At 38.9% G+C, this 22,031-nt stretch overlaps 1 protein-coding gene across 2 annotated transcripts in view; it reads left to right on the forward strand.

Annotated features, from left to right (window-relative positions):
* The first annotated feature begins 635 nt into the window (after positions 1-635).
* The window catches only part of sh2d3cb (SH2 domain containing 3Cb), a 46,047-nt gene continuing 24,651 nt past the window's right edge, over positions 636-22,031 (forward strand). Inside the window, exons 1-5 of one of the 2 annotated variants that reach the window (XM_067572832.1) lie at positions 636-778; positions 6,538-7,300; positions 16,657-16,696; positions 17,984-18,112; positions 19,143-19,537. In XM_067572832.1, the coding sequence (XP_067428933.1) occupies positions 760-778; positions 6,538-7,300; positions 16,657-16,696; positions 17,984-18,112; positions 19,143-19,537 (1,346 nt within the window). In that variant the 5' untranslated portion in view covers positions 636-759. Of the gene's footprint in view, positions 779-6,537; positions 7,301-8,532; positions 8,679-16,656; positions 16,697-17,983; positions 18,113-19,142; positions 19,538-22,031 lie in introns of those variants that run through there. The other variant, XM_067572839.1, reaches the window with a different exon arrangement.

A 22,031-nucleotide genomic window follows, 5' to 3' on the forward strand; every position in this document is an offset into this window, starting at 1 on the left:
TTTTACTTTGTAAAAAGATTAAAAACAAATCAGCACTGCAGTTAAATAAAATCCAAGAAATTAAACAAAGATAGAACGAAATCCCAAAAATACAATAAAATAAGATAAAAACAGTAGAATAAACAAATCAAAGTATGTAAAATAGTATAACTGGATACATAAAACTTTGGGCGAACACTCATAAAAGGCTTTTTTTTAAAAGTCTTAAGAAGTGATTTATGTCACTGATTTGCATTGAAAGTATCATACAAATACAATTAGATTGATTAAAGGTGTCGAATAAATGCAGCACAGTCAAAAGTACTTAATAAAAATTGTCCTCTTAAATGTGGTGGAGGAAGACTACGCAAGTACTCAGCTACTTCCGGCCAAGTGGTTCAATATCCTCCCTTCTGTAATGACCGGAGGTATCGCAGTGCACACGTGTCAAATTCAAGACGTTTTTCTTGTTCTCTGGAGGAAGAGGAGAATGTTTGATGAGACCGGGGCAAGGAAAACTACTTTTTCAGGGTTTAACAGTGGAAATAAAATAAGTTTTGCGACACAAGTGGCTTGCCTCATTGATACACACGTTTCCGTTGTGGCGTCAGAAAAGTAACATCTGATTGCATCAACACAGTGAGAGATGCATTTCCTCTGAATTCAGGAAGCAGATTGACTCTTTGCATATAGAGCATGTGGCTTGTTGTCACACCGCACCGACAAGCAGAAGATACAGTTATTAATGTCAGTTTCATAGATATTCTCAACCCGTGAACCATGAACAAACGGAAACTGAGTAAGTCTTGTTTTAACTTTATGATGCTTTTATACAATATTTGGGATATTTGGGGAGTTTAAAGGATAAGTTTTAAATGTTTCAAGTTTGTCTTAAAACAACAGTCAGGTGCCTGTATGAATATCAAAAAGGGTTTTCCTCACTGTAATCATTCCTCGTGTTCATACTGGCTATTAAAAGATTAATAAATTACAAATTTCCAATCTTTTTAGTATAAAATTCCCTTATTGTGTTTTCTTGTTGAGCTTGTTGAGGGCATTTGGTGCTAAAAAGGCTGTAACTTTGGAAGATCCACTTGATTTGACTCATTTAGATGGTTGGATGTCTGTGACTGATTTTCCAAGTTGTCAACAGTTTTTTTCAACGTTTTGTTTGTTTTCCTGCTTTGTAATTCTGTCGTCAAGGTTATATACACTCTTCCATGTCTTTAATGTGCTTGTCCTGACTGTGCGTAAAAGTTATGCAGAAAAAGATTAGACTCAAGAGTCACATTTTAGACGTCTGCTGGCTACATGCTCAAACCCACGACTGTGGATTTTATCCTCCACCCGTCAATTCATCCAAATTAAATGACAATAATTTTATTGACCCGTCCATCCATGCTGTAATACCTCCTCACACAGATTTTGTCACTAGCTAGCTAGTGACAAAATCTGTGTTCCACTAGCTCAGCGCCATCTCTCATTCAGTGTTTATTTCATTGGTCATTCTTGAAAAAATGAAGCGTGTTCATGGAGTTTATTTTCCATAATCTCAAACAACTCAGCTCCACTACAGCAGCTGCCATCAGAAGCTGAAACCTTCACGATTAAACAAAGTTATTACAGACATCTGAACTGAACTCGCCGTGATCCCTCCATCCCTCGCTCATGGACCAGCTGTGACATTTAGCCCGTAAACGTTGTTGAGGACTTATGGGAGACGATGTTCGTTAAAGGCCGCTAAAAACATAAATATCGAATAAACAACAATATTAAATGTCTTGTCCTTATCTAAACATATGAAGCGAGCCACACAACATTCTTTACTTATTAGTCTAGTTACAAACGTAAATGGGATTTTTAACGAGGTTTTTCTCTGTATATTTACGTTACCTGATTTTCTGCTTTCTGCCAGAGGGCGCTGTCACTTACACGTAATTATTCTGATGTTTTGCTGCAGTCGCGTTAACGACTGATGGTTGTTTTTCTTGGGAAGACTGTCTGTCCTCATCACTTACACTGAAAATACATTTTCAAAGGTATCTTTTAATGGTCAGTATGAACAGGAGGAATGATTACAGCAAGAAAAACATGTTTAAATGTACATTTGGGCTCCTGACTGTTGTTTTAAGACAAAACAAAAACAAAAAACTAATTATGAACCTTTAATTCTAAAGTTACCTCACATTCTTATAGTAGTACTGCAAATACAGAATAATAAGATAACAGAACAACAGACGAGATTTTAATTATTTTAGAGATGTGAAATGTTTAATTTATTGTTTTTCAAACATTCAACACATCATTTCAGAAAAGGAGTTCTGTTAGAAACAGAGATGGTGTTATATGATGAGTCAGGGACAATTTGTGTAATCCTATAAAAGAATGTGATCTATTGACACTTGTTTCATTGTGAGTGTGTGTGTGTGTGTGTGTGTGTGTGTGTGTGTGTATTGGCTCTTTGTTCACTGTTCCAATTACAAACAGTTTTTTTTTTTGCTCCATTGTAAACGGAGCACAGACGCGTCTTTGTGTAGTTTGAATGGACAGCGGCCCAGTTAAGAGCAGAGTTTGGCACTAAGAGTCGAGCTAAGAAAAGACAGTGAATGTCTGCTGAAGGGACAACAGCTCACTGTGGGCCTCTTCTTCTGCTGTTTGACTTGATAATCTTTTACTGTTTAAAGCTGAATTTCACCCACGATGCATGTGAGGAGCCGTTCAATCAGTCCAGATCTGAAACTTAAGAACGGTAAACAAATAACTATGCTGGTGTTATTAAAGCATGACAGAATGCTCAAAAAGTATAAAGTTTGGACACAAGTTAAAGGGAAGTTCTCATTCAAGTTAAAGGGAAGTTGTGTCTAATGGTGGTTATAATTTAAAAAAACCACAGAAAAGTTTTTATTTGAGAGCCATGGTGATGTCTACTGTTACTTTTACACTTTCATTCAGAAGTTACAAAAATATCTGTCACTCATAACTGCTGGTGTGGGTGGTTCTGGGTGGAGGTCGGTTTCAACTCGTGCCTCCTGAAAAAGATGCTCACTTGGCAATGTATGGTGCTATTCTTAGATACATTTCCCAGTTAAAGGAACTGTTTGACATTTAGTGAAATCCTCTTGTTGTATCTCTCTCCCTGCGTCACTCAGAATTAGATGGAAAGACAGAAATCCAGTGTCCAGTACAAAGATGACGTGTTTAGCCTAGCTTAGCACTGGAAAGACTGGAAACAAAAGGAAACTGCTAGCCTAGCTCCATCAAAAGTGTAAAAGCAACTCCTTGGTAACACTTTATTTTACAAGTAATTTAATTTTATGCTAATTTCCTGGACATTTTCTAAGTAATATATAGATATATTTCCAGGACATTTAAAGGACAGGTTCACAATTTTTCAATTCTGTCTTAAAACAACAGTCAGGAGCCCAAATGAACATTAAAACCTGTTTTTCTTGCTGTAATCATTCCTCCTGTTCATACTGACCATTAGAAGAACCCTTCATAATGACCTTACAAGGTAAATGATGGGAGATAAAAATCCACAGTCCTCCTTCTGTGCAAAAAATGTATTCAAAAGTTTATCTGAAGCAAATATGAAGCTGCAGCAACAGAAAAAAAAGTGTCAAGTTGGTTCAGTTGATAAGTTTGAGCACGTTTCCTGTACATCACACTTACAGAATATTTGACACACAAAACTACACACTGAAAACGAAGTATCCTCTGTCAGTTTGTGAGGTGTTTAATGTAATGAGCGTGCACTTATCAACTAAACCAACTTCTTGTTTTTAATTACAATTTGCACCGAATTACACCACCCTCTTTGTCAGAGGTGTCCTAAAATTACCCATTAAATACCTGCAAATTACTATAAAAATTTAAAGACCTGTAAAATAAAGTGTTACTGAGTTTTTGTACATTGTAGTACAAAGTCCAGAGGTTGTGATCTGCAGCACAACAAGCTAGTGAAGCTGTAAATAGAACCGTGTTCCCGCACATGCTCAGTGGCGTCTCATTTACACAGAACTACTCTCTGGAGACTGAAAACGTGACCAAACTCCTCATAATGAAAGAACACGTCACCCAGTGCAGCGATGTGGATCACTGACTTGTTTTTAATAGTTTTTGGACAACAACGGAGGTCTAGAAGATTAAGATATATCAGGCTTTGGATGCACAAACAATACTTTAGATCAGTTCATTGTTGGTTTGGCATATAAACCATTTTTCAGTTCAGTTTCATGTCCTTCCTGCTTCTAAGGACTGGCAGCGCTGTACAATGCTTCCTTTTAAAAACCGTCGTCATCATGATGTTTAGAAAGAGCCCAACGTTTTGTAACTCAGATTGGTTTTTCATCACGTACGGAGGCATCAAACTGACTCAGGTGTGTGTCACTGAATAGTCCCTCCCGTGTGTGGTTGCAAACATGAATGAATGAATCATTGTTCACCGTTTCTGACAACACTGACAAACAACGTTTCCAGGACAACAAGGGCGTTACACCAGAAAACACACATATTAGTCATATAGGATTGAAAAACAACAAACGTCGTTACGATTTGAGGACTTTGTTGATGTTTGGGTCTCTCTTACTGTACTTTATGCATCAAAATAGAGTTTTAATATTTATTGTACGGGCTGCATAAAAGACACATAACTCAGTGGAAGTTATCAGAGATTTGGATTTGTTGTAGGAATATTATTAATATTCTCATATTAAATTACAGTCTAAAGATCCATAAGAACTTTCAGTCTTTGTGATATCTGCTGCAAAATTAAAATAAAAAATCAGCTTCTTTGCATCTGCACCTCCGCCGTCTCCCTTTCTCCCTCTTTCTCAAAATCATTAGTCTATATTTAGCCGAGGAAATAAATATCTGTCAGTGTTTTCGGTGTGTAATAGGTCCCTGGGGCAGAAACATAATCAAACATGGGCTGAGAGCTCGAGGGCTGCAGTTCAGAATAGAAACGATGAGAGTTTCAGCAGATGAGGGTACAACAACATTCCTCGGGTGACTCGAACGCAAAGAAAACATTTATTTTATTTTTTTTTTGCACAAGACAAAGTGAAAATTAAGTGTTTGCAGCTGCTGGTCCCACAAGGTTGTACTATTATTCAATTCTCTCTAAAAATATACAACTACATATCACTGAGGGAATAATTTAAGACCTGCTTCAGCTCAAGACCCGAAACAGGAAGAAGCAGGAAAAACCTGCCTGATGATAATGATTTTAACAGATGCATTTGGACTTTTTTGGCTTTTTCCTCTTTAAACAGCCGCGTTCACACGGTTAAGAGCTGAAGGGTACATGTTTTACTGAGTGCAAAGTATTATCTTTTGAAAGACAGATAAGTCATTTCCTGCAGTTAATCATCAGATCAGCGTGTCTCAGTGTCTCATTAAGGTCAAGACCTTTCGGGTGGTCTGATATACAAACATATCACAGATACACTGTGGTAATATACTAGTCAGGCATTTATGATTTATAATTAGAAATGATCCAAAATAATTAAGCATAATTGATTTATACATCATTTGAAGAGGACTCTTTACTCTTAAAACAAAACAGAAGAATGCCAAGTTTAAGACTAATTAGAATTCGGAGAACTATGATTAAAGATGTTTGGGAAACCCTGCAAATGACTCAAAGTCTAAAGCCACATTAGTTTTACTGGCTTTGATGCTCACAATAAGTCCTTCAAACTAAACAACACTACAAGACCGTTATGACATTACAACAGTGGTTTGCATGACTGTTTTTAAATGGTTAAACCTGCGTTTACCGATATTTTAGCCACAAGCTTTCAGCAGAAACAAGAAGTGAACACAACACTGACATCAGCTTTTTAGTTGATATGTTGAACTTGTTAGCAAACAGTTGTTTATTTCCACATTTAGCAGTTACGGAGCAACATTATCATTCATTTGGAGTCGTGTTTCTGTCCACCTGGTGAATGTAAGTCCAATATTCACTCTCTTTTAGCTCTGTTTTTGGTCTCCACCAACTCCTGAGGGAAATATCTGCCTCTTTATCTACAGATAACTGTGTCTGTTTGCCGTTTGGTGCTGAGCAGGTAGTGTACAGTGACTTTTTAGGGCTTTTTCCTCTGAAAACAGCTGCCTGCTGCAGCCAGAAATGACGCTGTGAGAGTGCTGAGAGTGAAATAAAACAGTAAAGTTGCAGCCGGACAGATAAACAATGAGCTGAAACTCACTATAAAGCTGAGAGGAGCTGCAGAGTCTCTGATAATTCTCTGAAGGTTCATCACTTATACACTAATTAAAACATACTTATAAATTCTGCACACTGCACCTTTCAATGCTGCAAACCTTTATTCGTCTTAGGCACCAACAACTGCCTTCCCAGAGGTTGAAAACATGTTTCTTCACCTATAACACCCTTATCCCATCAGCCATCATACATTGTTTACGAAGGACGTATGCTGAGTCTGCCCACTGATTGTGATTGTTTCTTTTGTCTTATTGGGTATGTTTTTATTGTGTTTGTTGTTTTTGTGTTTTTTTAATGGTTCCACTAATTAACCACCTCCTCCTCTCCAGGTTTCAAGTGGTTTGGGAGCCTCACCAATCTCTCAACCCGCCGCCCGGCAGAAAAAGACAAAAACAAGGCAATCCTAGAGCATGATGTGAGCCAGAGCGTTGCCAAACCGGTGGTGGTGGTGGAGGACAAGTCGGTGGATGACATGGAGTCCGCCCTCCACAGCCCCAGCTACGCCCGCTCCAGCGACATGTACACACACGTGGGCACCGTGCCCCGCAGCGACAAGCAGAAGAAGAGCTTAAGGGGGCCGAAGGAGACGAAGAAAAAGAAGAAGGAGGAGGAGGAGGGGGGAGAGGTGGAGGAGGAGAGCAAGGGGTGGGCGGGGGGACATGTCCGAGAATCCCCTCTGCTCAGTGCTCTGTCCAACCTCAGCGTGAGCAGTCTGGACCAGGCGCTGCCCGTTTCTCCTCTGGCTCGGCCCCTGCCAGCCACCCCGTCACCCAGGCGAGTTTCACCTTTGACCTCAACGTCTGACAGCTGCTTCTATGACCCTTCAGAAGGCCTCATGAAGAGCCAAGAGGCGCCGCCGAGCAGCGAGGATGCTTCAGAGACCGGCAGACCAGTAGGACAGTTGACCATCATGGCGACTAACCAACAGAAAGTGACTTCTAAACAGGATTTGTACGTGCCGATGGACCCGATATCTGAAACCGCTCGCAGACACGTAGACAACCAAACAGAGCAGCGAGGTGTCACATACACAGGAACACAGGAAATCACAAAGCCTGTGAACGTCTGGCAGGAAGTGGGGAGTGTTGACAGGTGAGAAACCTCATTAACTGCTCTTTCAGAAGATGCAAAAAATGGTCTGTTGTTTGGTTTGTCAAGCTGTAACTTCAGGTTAAAAAGGAACTGACTTGAGATGTCTTAGATGAGCTTGTTTGATTAATAATTTTAGACTCAAATATCATTTAGTTTCTAGTATTGTAGTTCAGTAATCAGCCACATCCTCACACTGGCAACTTGTTTCAAGAAAATTAGACTTTTATAGTTCAAAAATACATAATATTTACTCAGTAAGATGAAGATTTTTGCAGTAGATGATGGAGCAGAAAATAAAAAAGCATCAAAAACAAAACTATTCCTCTTTAATCCACTTCTATGTTTAGTGTTAACAATTATACAATAATTCATGCCTGAAAAACAAGCATCAACTCAAGACTGTTTAGTGAAACTACCAGCAAATAAATAAACAAAAGGGAATCGTTAAACTCTGGACTAGTGACCTGGAAATAACCTTTCAATTAACTGATATGATGAAATTATTGAATATTTGATGATATTAAAGATAATTTAAATAACCCATATAATAAGTTGAAAATTGAGAAAAGGTGGCACATCATCAGCAACGCCTGTACAGCTTCAAATGTTATTATTATTATTTTTTATCAGATGTGATATTCTAATAACATTTGAAGCTTTACAGGGATTATTTGCTTGGATGCTGTCCGTGTCCACCTGAAGGATTTTGTGTATTTGAGGGTGAAAACACACTTCCGGCCGTTTTTTGAACTCATATTAAAACAAACGAACAAAAAAGACGATTGTTTAAATATTTATCATTTATTTATTTTAATATTTTGAAAATTACGGCTACTAACACTAACAACAACAAAACATAATAAAGACTAAATTGAAAATAAAAGGCTATACATAGACCCAACAATAATCAATATTATAAATAATCATCATCATCATCATTCGATTCATTTTGAATTTTGCATTTGTGATACAAAATCACGTTGGTTTCATGTAACAATATAATGTCATTAATATCATTTGATACTTTAAAAACTTCAAATTGCTTTTGAGAGAAAAACGTCATAATATTTGGAGAAAAAACTTTTAAATTAATATGAAAACTTTTCTCTAAAACGCAGATTATTTTTTCCTAACAATGACTCTAATCCTTCATAGATAATATTTCACATTTGTATAATTTATATCGTGATAAAACCCATTAAAACACGTGGGAGGTGTAGCAGCAGACATGCGCAGTAGCGCTCCGCCTGCGCAGCGCAGCGGTCAGTCAGCTGGTCGCTGCTCTCTCAGCGCTGCGGTGCGTCGGGCTGTGCGGGGAGAAGATGTGTGAAGTCCGGGGAGTTAACAGTCGCTGCGGGGGGAAGAAGGCGAATTGCAGGTTAGAAAAAAAAACAACTGCTTTCTGCGTCATTTCAAACTTTTCTTCTTCTTCTGTCAACGTGTTTAAAAACTCTGAATCTGTTTATGTGAACAAACTTGAGACATTCAGAGGAAAAAATGTGAGGTATGTCATCTGTAAACTACAACTCTGACATCTTAAGGGACTGTCTTAATATTTTGAACTTTTAATCGTTTTTTTGTTTTTTTTCTGCGTGCAGTGCGTGTTTGAAGCACGCAGAGCAGGAAACAACCTCATGAGTTAACCGTAAAAAACATGAAAAGCTCGTAAACTAGTAAAACATTTACAGCAGCTTTGAAGTGAATGTCTTGTTAGCAGGCTGGTTCAGGCTGTGTGTGTGTGTGTGTGTCAGAGGTGTGTGTGTGTGTCAGAGGTGTGTGTGTGTGTGTGTGGAGGGTGCAGCTCAGTCTGGACTGGACTGTGTGTTACATAAGAGCAGCAATTTGATCTGCTGTAGTTTCAGTCAGAATAGAGATCAGAGATGCAGCAGAGTTTCACTTCTGTCCTCTTTGCCCTGCCCGCTTCAGTCTGATGTACACCTGACTGAGACCTATAGATAGATGGACAGATAAATAGATGGATGGATAGATGGATGGATAGATGGATAGATGGATGGATAGATGACTTTATTCATCCCTGGAGGGAAATTAAAGGCGCAGCATGTAGAATTTAGTGGCATCTAGCAGAACTCATATATATTAATAAGTATGTTTTAATTAGTGTATAATCACCTGAAAATAAGAATCATGCTTTTGTTGCCTTAGAATGAGCCTTTATATCTACATAGGGAGCGGTTCTTTTCCCGTGGAGCCTGCAATGTTGCTACAGTAGCCCAGAATGGACAAACCAATATTGGCGCGTGTTTTTTTGCCAGTTTCATGGCCACAGTAGGTTGTCCTACATGCTTTGAAGGGGAGGTGGAGGGGGCAACCTCACTGCTAGATGCCACTAAATTCTGCATACTGGTCCTTTAAATCGTCATAGCAGCCAAATACATTAAATTACAGATGACGACAGGTACGTGACTGATGGTTATAAATAAGGTATGAGATTAGTTGTTACGGTCAGGTAGAAGGAAGCTGTTTGATATATGACAGCAGATATTTTCTCATATCATGTTACAGCTTAATTATACGATACTTATACAATTTTCTGAACTTTCTGTGTCAGACTGTTGTAGTTAAGTAACAAAAAACAGTTCTTTCTACTTGCTTTATCATCACGTTCACATATGATGGAACATTTGTCAAAAAAAAAAAAGTCTAGAGATTCCTGCGTTGTCCTCGCCTCGCCTGCAATTCTTTATCATTATTATTAATTATTTTCATTATTGATTTATGTCTATTTGTGTCTTCTCGCTTAATCGATTAGTTGTTTGGTCTATAAAATGTCGGAAAATGGTGAAAAATGTTTCCCAGAGTCCGAGCTGACGTCCTCAAATGTCTCGTTTTGTCCACAACACAAAGATATTCAGTTTACTGTCACAGAGGACTAAAAAAAAACTAAAATATTCACATTTGAGAAGCTGGAATCAGAGAATTTGTTCTTAAAAACGATGAATCAATTATCAACATAGTCGGAGGTTATTTTAATAGTCGGCGGCTAATCATTGAAGCTCTACAGCAGATTCATCAGTAATGAGAATAATCGTTAGTCGCAGCCTTATGATACAGTTTACTGAACTAACTGTAGAGAACGTCCTCATTATGAAGTAACATTTGTCAAAAAGACACCAGTGTTTTATAGTTTATGTCAGAAGAAATTATTACATTTTAATGAATTATAATATTCCTCCAGACGTTTATAAATACGCTGCTTTGACTGATAACTTCGGTCTCGTTTGGTTTTTCCACTAAAAAAGGTTCAGTTTCCTCGTTAGAAAGTCTAAGGGGACTTTAACCTTCAGTAGACAGTGAGGGATGTGTGAGGCGATGATAAAATCATAAAAACATGAACTGAATCATCTGTCTGACTCAGCTCAGCAGGTTATTGATTGATCGATCACATCATATGTTTGCTTCACAGTCAGAGATGTTTGGCAGTAATAACTAACTTAATAGTCGTGGTAATGAATCATGTTTGTTAATCTTCAATCATTATATCCAAAAGGAAACTTTCTGATACATATATCAATATATAGAATCACGATACAGCAAACATATGTAAAACCACATATAATACAATCAAACTAATTTACTACTAATATACTAATATAATCACAACAGTTCTGCTCCACTGATTCGCATCAGATGAGATTAAACTCTTCATACTATGTGCGGGAAAAAAAATCAATAACCAATTTGGCTCATTTTTAATTGGAGCTGGTTTTGAATCAATAAATCAGATAGAAAAATAATTACATGATAAGATGACATCAAATCAATATGATTCACCTAAAAGTCAATAAATGAAGATATTAAATCATTTTCCAGCTCTACTGAAGCTGTGACAAGCAAAAAGTAGCTTAAAATAACCTAAAACACTGTAATAAACACTGTTTACTATCATTTATTATAAACAGCTTCATAATTGATCATTTTCTGCTTCTACAGACGTAGATCTTTACAAAATTCCAGTCGAGGTTCCCAAATTTCTAAAGATAAGATATCAAATACAGTTTGTCATATGATGAGGACATGAGTGTAAAATGATGCACGAGATATTTAGAACAGTGATTCTCAACCTGTTTGTTGTCAAGGACACATCAGGCTGCAGATGTTTAATCAGATGTAGACTCAGAGATCCACATCATAAGATATTAGTTAGTCATTACTGTAGACGAAGTAATAATGAAACTAAAATATTCCCCATTTTTCTGGGAACCCCCTCAAAGACCCCTGGGGGTCCCCGGACCCCAGGTTGAGAACCACTCATCTAGAATATTTCCATTTGATAATGTGGAGCAGCTGGTAAAAAATGTTCAACTTTTCACTGAGTGTTCAAGAAAATATGAGACATTCACGTGACTTCCTGTCGGAGTCTCGATGATGAAACTGATCAGAAGATAACGAGGGTCGTTAATTAAAGCTTCAACAGCAAAAATACGTTTTAAAATCCAGAACAAACTCTCTTCTTCTATCATATCGTCATAGTTTTCAGTTCACAGCTGTTTTCACACTTCTTGTCGCGAAACAGGTGACAAATATGAAAATATGGAGCTCTTTTAGTAAATGTCCCGTCTGTTTATAAGACTTTATACAGGTTGTCTGTAGCTCGATCAGTAGAGCGGATCAGCATTAATTATAAGGAACTCCTCCTGTTCACATGTGAAAGTGTCCTTAAGTACAGTAAGGGGCCGAACAGCGAGGCACGGGATGCAGGTGGGTTATTATTTACCCAGAAAATACAAAAAGAACAAAGCAATCATGATTAATAACTAACCTCAAAGACGTCAACAGAACAGAACTAAAAAACACCGGCCGGACAAACCATTTTACAAACAGGAGGGGTGCTGTTGCAGGGGATTGGTATAGTCCAGGACCAGGTGCAGGTATTTAACATAACTTCATGCATCAGACTTTAACATGATAGAGGCCAGACGTCCCCCGGATCAACCGCGGTAACTCAAAATGATAGAAAATGATATTAAATTAACAGAACTTAAGTGTCAATTCAATATAAATTTAACCAAATGTGCAAATGTCATCCAGAAATATGTGTGTCAGAAATACTAATAGATCTGTTTTGTCTATTTAATTATGAAAATTGTTACTGAATATAAACAGAAGAGCAAGAGAAGAGTGAAAGAAACCAAAGACTTGAATCTGCTGGTGTGTTGTTCACTAAACCTCTGTGGTATGAAAAGTGGTGAATCACTGAAGAAAAGCCAGAACTGACCACGTTCTGCTTAACAGCTGATGATTTCCTGAGCTGAAAGGATCCGATAAGACTCACTTCTGTTTTCCAGTTAATGAATTAACCAGATGACGTGTCATCGAGTCTCCGACCTCAACCTTCATTAGAAATTTGTTTCTGTTCATGTCTCCGTAGTAAAACCTGCTCTCTGTAGACGGCGCCACGTTTGTTTTGGGTTATTATGGGAGCTTTGAACCACAGCTAGGTGTTTCTGTGTGTGTGTGTTGATGTTATGGAGCAGGAAGTGCTGTAAAATTTGATGCTGGTTGGGGGAACGCAGCCTCCGGGCTGAGGGTGTTTCCTCTTGAGTCTCTCAGTTCCTCGACGACGCTTCAGAAACATAAACATTATCTAACAGCTGACGGATCCGCTTTAACTGTAGTTCTGCAACGATTAGTCGATTAGTTGCCAATTAATAAATTAATCGCAGACTATTTTGTGAACCGATTAAACAGTTTGAGTTGTTTTTTTAAGAAGAAAATTTCCAAATTCTGCCTCGTTAACAACTTTTTATTGAACAAAAGGGTGTACAATGATGAATAGTCACTATGTCACCAAGTAGTAGAAGTACAGTACTGCCAAAGCACCTTATACAAAGTATTACAAACAGGTTTTAACATACAAACAGTAAAACATTACATTAACCTTATAGTTTGAGAACAACAACCATGAACTTAACAGATGGATATCAGCAATAATAATAATAATAATAATAATAATAATAATAATAATAATAATGATAGCTTTTCAGTCACCGCCTTCATCGACACATAAAGAGGCTTTCTGACTGCTTTCTATCAATAAAGTTGTGTTGTAGGTGAGTCTGCCACAGTTTATTACTACAGTATTATTGATCATGAGCTAAATATCTGGTGAAATGAAAGAGATTCTCGTAATGAGTAGCTGATATGCACTTAGCAATAGAGATAGTTAGCTTACCTTTGACTCTTGGTCTTTGGAAAACAGTCACCTCCTCTTTAAACCTACAGATGTCAGCAGCTGTTTGGTTGGTTTGCACCAATATATCGATGGCCGAAGAGCAAAACTGAAAAATGCACTTTTTTGAGAAAACTTGTTCTTTTCTTGCAGAATGCTATTTGTTAAGGATACCCAATACATAACACACTGTTTTTGGACTATATTACTATATTATGTGGTGTTGTTTACGGTATCTTTGTATGGTTATTACGATATTGTTAACACATAATATAGTAATATAGTAATATAATTTAAAGTTTTCTCAAAACAGTGCATTTTTCAGAAAGGAGGTTTTGCTCTTCAGCCATCGATAAGCTCCTCCATTCTGTCTGTATGGAGAAGAGTAGATGATGATGATGATGATGCTCTCACACTCAGTGGACAGTTTAGTAAAGAGGAAAAACTGTTTTTTTAAGTAACACTACTAACGTGTCGACAGTGTGGACAATATAGAATATAAAGTCTGTAGAGTAGATCTACATTAAACTGAACACAGACTTTATATGTCACATAATAGAGAAGTAGTATTTCCTGTTGACCTTTTGCTTTACTGTTACTGAAGGTCAGATGTTCAAAATATTTGAATTTATTTTCTCACGATTTTTTTTCATGATGCGTTTTCTTGTGATTATGAAATAATTATTTCATAATCACAAGTAAACAAAACATGAGAAAACAGGGCATGAACTCAAAGTTTATCACCCCATTATGCAATTCAGAACATAAAATATGTGAGGCTTGTGAACGTAACTTTTGACTTTGAGGGAGATTCTCATGCTGTATGTTTTACTTGTGTGTGTGTTCACATCTGCTTGTGTGTGTGTGTGTGTGTGTTTGCTTGCTGTCTGTTCTCGGAGTTTGTGTTTTGGGAACAAAAGGTCACCTCCCTTGACGTTACTTGCGGAAATATGCAGAATGTTGAGGAAGAGCAGAGTGACCGAAACAAAAAAAAAAAAAAAAAAAGAAGTTTCACACTGCCAACATGCAGTTTTACATGTTCTAACTTCAGCTGAAAGTCTCTCTGGTCCTCTTTATGCTGAGAAGAATTTCATGACTCCCTGAGCCTTCAAAAAACTGGTGAGATGCCAACTGGTTTGATCACTGGATGGACAGCAGAGCAGAAAAGAAGATTCCCTTTTTTGCAGATATTAGGTTTTACAACAGCAGCAGCGGCAACAGAAATGTTCCTCATCGTCCCTGAAACAGTTTGTTGTGTTGCAAGCTGTTGCTGGGTGGTGTCGAATTAACTCACTGCTGCTGTCAAGAGTTGTGCAAGAGGACAGAAAACTGACTGCAGTAGTCTATCATAGTCTGTATCACCAGGATTTCTATCATATTTTCCATCACTTCAGTTTCGACTGTCAATCTATTAATAACATCACTGCATTGTGCCATTATTATTATTATTATAACTTTTTTTTTTGGTGTGCTTTACTGCGTTTGACGGGAGAATCAGCGCCATCAGCTGTTTACTTCGATGTGCTCAACTGTTAATATTAAACACACATTACTCACAATGTTTGAAAGACAGGTGTAAGCCTTAGTTATAGCTGCAACAATTAGACATTAATCTGCAACTATTTTGATGATATAATAAGCTTTTTAGTTGTTTTTTAAGCAAAATGCTAAACCTTAGCTGGTTTCAGCCTCTTGAATGTGATGATTTAATGATTTTCTTTGTCATATAAGTGATAATCTTTGGGTTTTAACTTCTGGTTGGAGACATCAAGACATATGAAGAAGTCGACTTGGACTCTGGGACATTACAGTCATTCACAGGAAAAGATTAATAGATTAATCACAAAATAATTGTTGGATTAATCAGTAATGAAAATAGTAGCAGCCTTAGACTTACTGTGAGGGAGGAGCAGCTGACCCATGTTTGAGAGGTTTATTGCTTGTGTGTTTTGTATCTGAAGCACATCAGGGGTTAGGGTTAGGGCGTCAGGGTGTTAGGGTTAGGGCGTTAGGGTTAGGATGTTAGGGTTAGGGTGTTAGGGTTAGGGTGTTAGGGTTAGGGCGTTAGGGTGAGGGTGTTAGGGTTAGGGTTAGGGTTAGGGTTAGGGTGTTAGGGTTAGGGTTAGGGTGAGGGTGTTAGGGTTAGGGTGTTAGGGTTAGGGTGTTAGGGTGAGGGTGTTAGGGTTAGGGTTAGGGTTAGGGTGTTAGGGTTAGGGTTAGGGTTAGGGTTAGGGTGTTAGGGTTAGGGTTAGGGTTAGGGTTAGGGTTAGGGTGTTAGGGTTAGGGTGAGGGTGTTAGGGTTAGGGTGTTAGGGTTAGGGTGTTAGGGTGAGGGTGTTAGGGTTAGGGTTAGGGTTAGGGTTAGGGTTAGGGTTAGGGTGTTAGGGTTAGGGTTAGGGTTAGGGTGTTAGGGTTAGGGTGTTAGGGTGAGGGTGTTAGGGTTAGGGTTAGGGTTAGGGTGAGGGTGTTAGGGTTAGGGTTAGGGTGTTAGGGTGAGGGTGTTAGGGTTAGGGTTAGGGTTAGGGTTAGGGTTAGGGTGTTAGGGTTAGGGTTAGGGTGTTAGGGTGAGGGTGTTAGGGTGAGGGTGTTAGGGTTAGGGTTAGGGTTAGGGTGAGGGTGTTAGGGTTAGGGTTAGGGTGTTAGGGTTAGGGCGTTCGGGTGAGGGTGTTAGGGTTTGGGTTAGGGTTAGGGTGTTAGGATTAGGGTTAGGGTGTTAGGGTTAGGGTGTTAGGGTTAGGGTTAGGGTTAGGGTGTTAGGGTTAGGGTGTTAGGGTTAGGGTTAGGGTTAGGGTGTTAGGGTTAGGGTGTTAGGGTTAGGGTTAGGGTGTCAGGGCGTTAAGGGTAGGGTTAGGATTAGAGTTAGGACGTCAGGGCGTTAGGGTTAGGGGTTAAGGCGTTAGGGTTAGGGTGTTAGGGTTAGGGTTAGGGTGTTAGGGTTAGGGTTAGGGTGTTAGGGTTAGGGTTAGGGTTAGGGTGTTAGGGTTAGGGTGTTAGGGCGTTAGGATTAGGGTTAGGGCATCAGGGTGTTAGGGTTAGGGTTAGGGTTGGTACAGTAAAGTCAAGCAAAGGTAAAAAAAAGTGATTAAACCTGAAGCAGGAAGTTACAGCTGTAGAATAAAGTTCAATAGATATAAACTTCTCATACTTGTGTTATTTTTGTTTTTCAGCCAACTGGACTTGACAGACAGCAGTGGAGAATATGTGAAGGTAAGCTTCTCTTCTTACATGACATCAGTTATATTTCCGTTTTACACTCTCTTATCTAGTTTATGTGCGGCCTCCGTCGGCTTCTTCCTCTTGTCAGACAATAGACTTTCTGTTCCCAGCGGTGGCACCAGGTTCAGTAAAGGTTAAATTAAACCTCGTCTGTCTGCTGTGATCCTCTCCACACGGCACTCAGGCTCTAATTCAATCAGGATGGTGACAGAAAGGACTTGGGGAATGCGGGGGGAATACTTTGAAGCTGCCTGGGTTACCGCTGGCAACGGCAGCAGCAGTGGCGGTGGTGGCCTCGATTGGGCCCGGCAGCTCTGCCTGGAAAAGACGGAAAGAGACACAGAAAGCGAGAGAATTTCCAGTTCATTGACTTATAATTGGATACTTGTGTACTTGACAAACACACTTGTTCGAGTGGGACAAGCTGGCAATGAATGATAATGCTAATGAAATTAAAGCTATTCATTAGGGACGTCCAGGTCCTTACCCTTGCAACACACACACACACACACACACACACACACACACACACACACACACACATTATTTTGTTTTGAAGTGGTCCTGGCCCAGTGCCCAGCCCTTGATTCCCAGTCCAGTGGGACAAACCATTCTGTCAAAGCAGGAGGGGTGGGAGGTGTCAGGGGAAAGAAAGCAACATGTCACCTATATAACAGTATGATAACAGTAACTGTGTGTGTGTGTGTGTGTGTGTGTGCCCTAAAGACAAAAGCATTCCCGTCCCGTCGTTGGTGTAAACTCTTGATATACAGTAGCGCCGTTTCTTTCTTTTGTGTGTGTGTGTGTGTGTGTGTTTGTGTAAAGACGCGACAGACAAAGCGCCACTGAATGATGACCCCCATCGCACAATGACGTTGCCACGGCGACGAGGCCAAGACTCCACCACGGGTCTGGGTCTCAGGGCCCTGGTGCCGCCAGTGCGGATGCCAGTGTGGGAATGCCAGAGCTTTCTGTCCCCCCCCCCAACACCTCCCCACCTCCCCACTCTCTCATCCAATAACGCACAAACATTCTCACAAAAACAGAGCAGAGAAAGCTGCCGCGATGCTTGTTTTGTCTGAGGCAGACGCACATTTCATGCAGTTTTTTCTAAGGAAAGAGAGCAGGCTGGTTCACTTAATGTGATAATAAGCACAATAGAAAACCTCAACTTGGACTTGATCTAAAAGTGGAGGCTACCTGATGGTCTGAACTTGTTGTTTGTTGTTGTTGTTTTTTCCGTGTTTCTTGTCGTGTCTGATTATGATGCCCTTTAAGTTCTCCAAGGAGAAGTTCTGGTTGGAGCCGCCGTCGGACAACCTGAGGAAGCAGCTGGAGGAGGAGCTGAAGCTGAGCGGCACGAACCTGAGGAGCCACGCCTGGTACCACGGACGCATCCCCTGGGAGGTCCGCCTGCCACACACACACACACACACGCACGCACACACACGCGCACGCACACACACACACACACACACACACACACACACACACACATACACCACACACACACACACACCACACACACAATTCAATGACACACACCTGTATTGCTACAACTAACGATTATGTTCATTGTCGATTAATTCCTGATTATTTTCTCGATTAATGGATTAGTTGTTGATGACGACGTCTTCAGATGTCTTGTTTTGTCCTCATCTCAAAAATATTCAGTTTACTGTCACAGACGACTAAAGAAACCAGGAAATATTCACATTTGAGAAGCTGGAATCAGAAAACTTGGACATTTTTCTTCTTAAAAAGACTCCAAATGATTAATTGATCATCAAAACAGTTCATCACTAAACTCTACACACTGCACCTTTAAAACAAAAATATACAGTATATGTAAATAATTATAATGGAAAAAATTTAAACAATTTTACTATTAAATATATATATATATGTATACTGTATATGTGGGACACAGCTGTGTAAAGGTGAGTTTTTAACCAGGATTTAAAAGTAGGAATAAAAGTGGATGATCTGACATTGAGGGGTTTTTACAGGAAAGAAAGCATAACTATAACCAAAACCAAACTGTAACCTTAAAGATCATGTGTCTTAAATATAAAGTTTACCTCTTTAGAAATTTCTCCTCAGTGTTTCTCCTCATTCTCAGTGTTTGTGCACTGAAGGCTTCAAGTTTGCACACATACTGGACCATGATTGGCTCCAAACTGGTTGTGATGTCACAAAATCACCCCGTACGTACACGGCTGAGAGAGAAACTTTCAACCTTAAGCACATAAATGTGAAAGCAAACTCTGCACATTATTTACCCCTAACTGCAATCAAAACAATCTGACGTATCCTTTACCTACAAAAACTGAACTAACACAAAACATGGTTGGAGCAGGAAAAACACAAATCTATTGTGAATATTCACATGTGAAACATGTGAAACATGTGAATATTGATTAAAATATCTCCTCAGGTGTCGGAGAGCCTGGTGGTGAGCCATGGTGACTTCCTCATCAGGGACTCTCAGTCCAGTCAGGGCGACTTTGTCCTCACCAGCCACTGGGACCAGAAAACACTCCACTTCCTCATCAAGAAGAAGGTGGTGCAGTCCGGCGAAACGTACACTCGGGTCCAGTACAGCCTGGAGGAGGAGGCCTTCGACTCCTTACCGGCCCTCGTTCACTTCTATGCGGGCAGCAAAGCGGCTCTGACCCGGTGGAGCGGGGCTCAGATTCACCGGCCGGTCAACAGGACGTTACCGCTGAGCTACATGGAGACGGCTTTCTGCACCGCCGTCAGCCCGCCGTCCTGCCACAGAGGGCTGAGGGACGGCAGCCTGAGTGGAGAGGAGGGGGTCTGTCCCAGAAGGTGAGGCTTCATTTAAAATATCAAACACAATATTAAACAAGAACATCGAGAACCGGTTTTGTATTATTCAGAGGAGCAGAAAAGTTTCTCAGTGACATAACATGGCATCACAGGAGATTTCTGATGACTGATATATTGATATTTGCTTCATATTTTATATTTAGAGATCAAACATTTGCCTTTATTAGACATTAGAAAGGAAACTTGGTCAAGAAGCAAATGTTTGTAATGGGAAAAAATAATAATTTCTACCAACTAATGGTTATTTACATTACTGATTTAAAAAGTTGGATATTTTTTATTGATTAATGAACTGTTAAATCTATAAAATGTCAGAAAATATTCAAATATACCCGCTACAATTTCCTAGAGCCCAATTTGACGTCTTCAGATGTCTTACTTTGTGCAATCAGCAGCCCAAAACCCAAAGATGTTTTTAATACGATGATATAAAATAGAGAAAAGCTGCATATTCTCACACTGGAGAAGCTGGAAACCAGAGAATTTTGAGTCATAAATGACGTCATTTTCTGTCGATCGACTGATCGATTAGTCAACTCAGCAGTAAGTTTAAATGATCGGTTTGTTGTCTCCTCTTTAATCGCTTATAAAACTGAATAAAATAGTCAAATTATAATGTGACATCCTGTTTTCTAGGTGTAACCGGTTCGGCATTATTTAGGTCATGACACATAAAAGTTAAAACCACAGCAGGTTACCAAACAAAGTTGCAAAAATCAAACAGGCTACATATTTCTTTATATTTCTACTCAGTTGTCACACAAGATTTCTGAAGTTTCAACAAAATAACATGTTTATCAGTTGCATGTTTCCATTAATTACCTTTCATTTATTCAAGATGACGTCACTAGATTACATGATTATCGTGTACAACATACAGCAGGGTCAAGGTGTATTAGAAATATAAGTTCCCTTCAGCTTTCATTGTCTCTTCTCTTTTTGGATATGCCAACTTTAACACCTCAGATCAGTTTTGCAGTCGGTATTTCTACGCACAAACTGAAAATGTGCATGGAAACAGTTAGATGAAAACATGCTTAATATTACTACAAACAACCACTATGCTGTCATCTGAAATAAAATCCAAACTATGGTAGTATTAGTGGCAGTAGATGGGCTGTTTTTGTTTTTTTTAAAGTTTGTTTGTGCATTTGAACGCAGTATAAGATGAAAAAGAAGTGATACACAGACGTAATTAAGGATAAAGTTTAAAACATGTATTTGCCTTCATGTGAATGCACTCCCCAGCTGAATTCAGTTTGTTTAAATTTGTCTAAGTTTAGTTTGTTTAGACGCGATGCTTCTGTCTCTCAGCCGCAGTCCTGTTTTTTGTGATTTAAGCTGATAAGTTGTATCTGCAGCACGATACACAGACATAACTTCCTCTGTATATCACTTTTATTAGTCTGAGAAAGTAAACATAAGACACACATTCAAAATGAGAGACTATTTCCTGTAGTCTGATAACCATCTGCCATCCCTCCCACAAATTCCGGTAAGCTTATTAGCATGAATGTTAAAGTTATCGTACATAACCACCAAAGTTAATTGCATACTATGGATTCACAAGAAAACACATGATCACAAGGTAATGAATACACTTTAAACAGTACAATCCATTATAACATATATTTATGAGGAGTGTTTTTCTCTTCTTTTCTCTCCCAAGAAGTGTACGTGTGCTTTGTGAAGAAATGAATCCCTTATTCATGGTGGTGTTAAGCTGCATCTTAGAGACACATAATATAGTTTGTGTTTTGGTCATTTCATTCCAGTTGGTCAGGTAGTTTTCTTTTTGATTGTATAATTCAACTGAGTCAGACTTTTTGTGCCAATTTGATGCCCTGATGATGTTTGTAATGGTGGGTGGTGTTAAGAAGTTAAAGTACATTTACTCAAGTTACTTAAGTACAGTTTTGAAGTACTCGTACTTTACTTTTTTAAGTTACTTGATACCTCCACTCCAATACATTTCATTCTGTCAAATCCTCATCTGAAAAACAACTAAAGTTGTTAAATAAATGTAGTGGAGTATAAAGTACAATATTTCCCTCTGAAATGTAGTGGAGTTGCAGTATAAAGTAGCATCACATGGAAATACTCAAGTAAAGTACAAGTACCTCAAAATTGTACTTAAGTAAAGTACTTGAGTAAATGTACGAAGATATTTTCCACCACTGTGTATAATATACAATCTATAGTTTTAATTCATATATATAACTCATATGCAGACCCCCCTCCCCTCTATTTAGGCTACTTGGTTCCTTCCAGCTAGAAAGTTCTAAGTTGTGTAATTTCGTCGTTAACCGCAGTGTGAGGTATGAATAACAAACCTCAGCTCACGATATAAAACAGTTTGACTTGAATTAATTTGTAATTTCCCTTTAAAGTGACTTTAAGTGACATCAGTGGTTTTAACTATGACCCTAAAGTCATTAACATTAGTGTTAGCTTGTTGTTGTTTGCTATTATT

This window comes from Thunnus thynnus, chromosome 2 (genome assembly GCF_963924715.1).
Source record: "Thunnus thynnus chromosome 2, fThuThy2.1, whole genome shotgun sequence".
Lineage (NCBI taxonomy): Eukaryota > Metazoa > Chordata > Actinopteri > Scombriformes > Scombridae > Thunnus > Thunnus thynnus.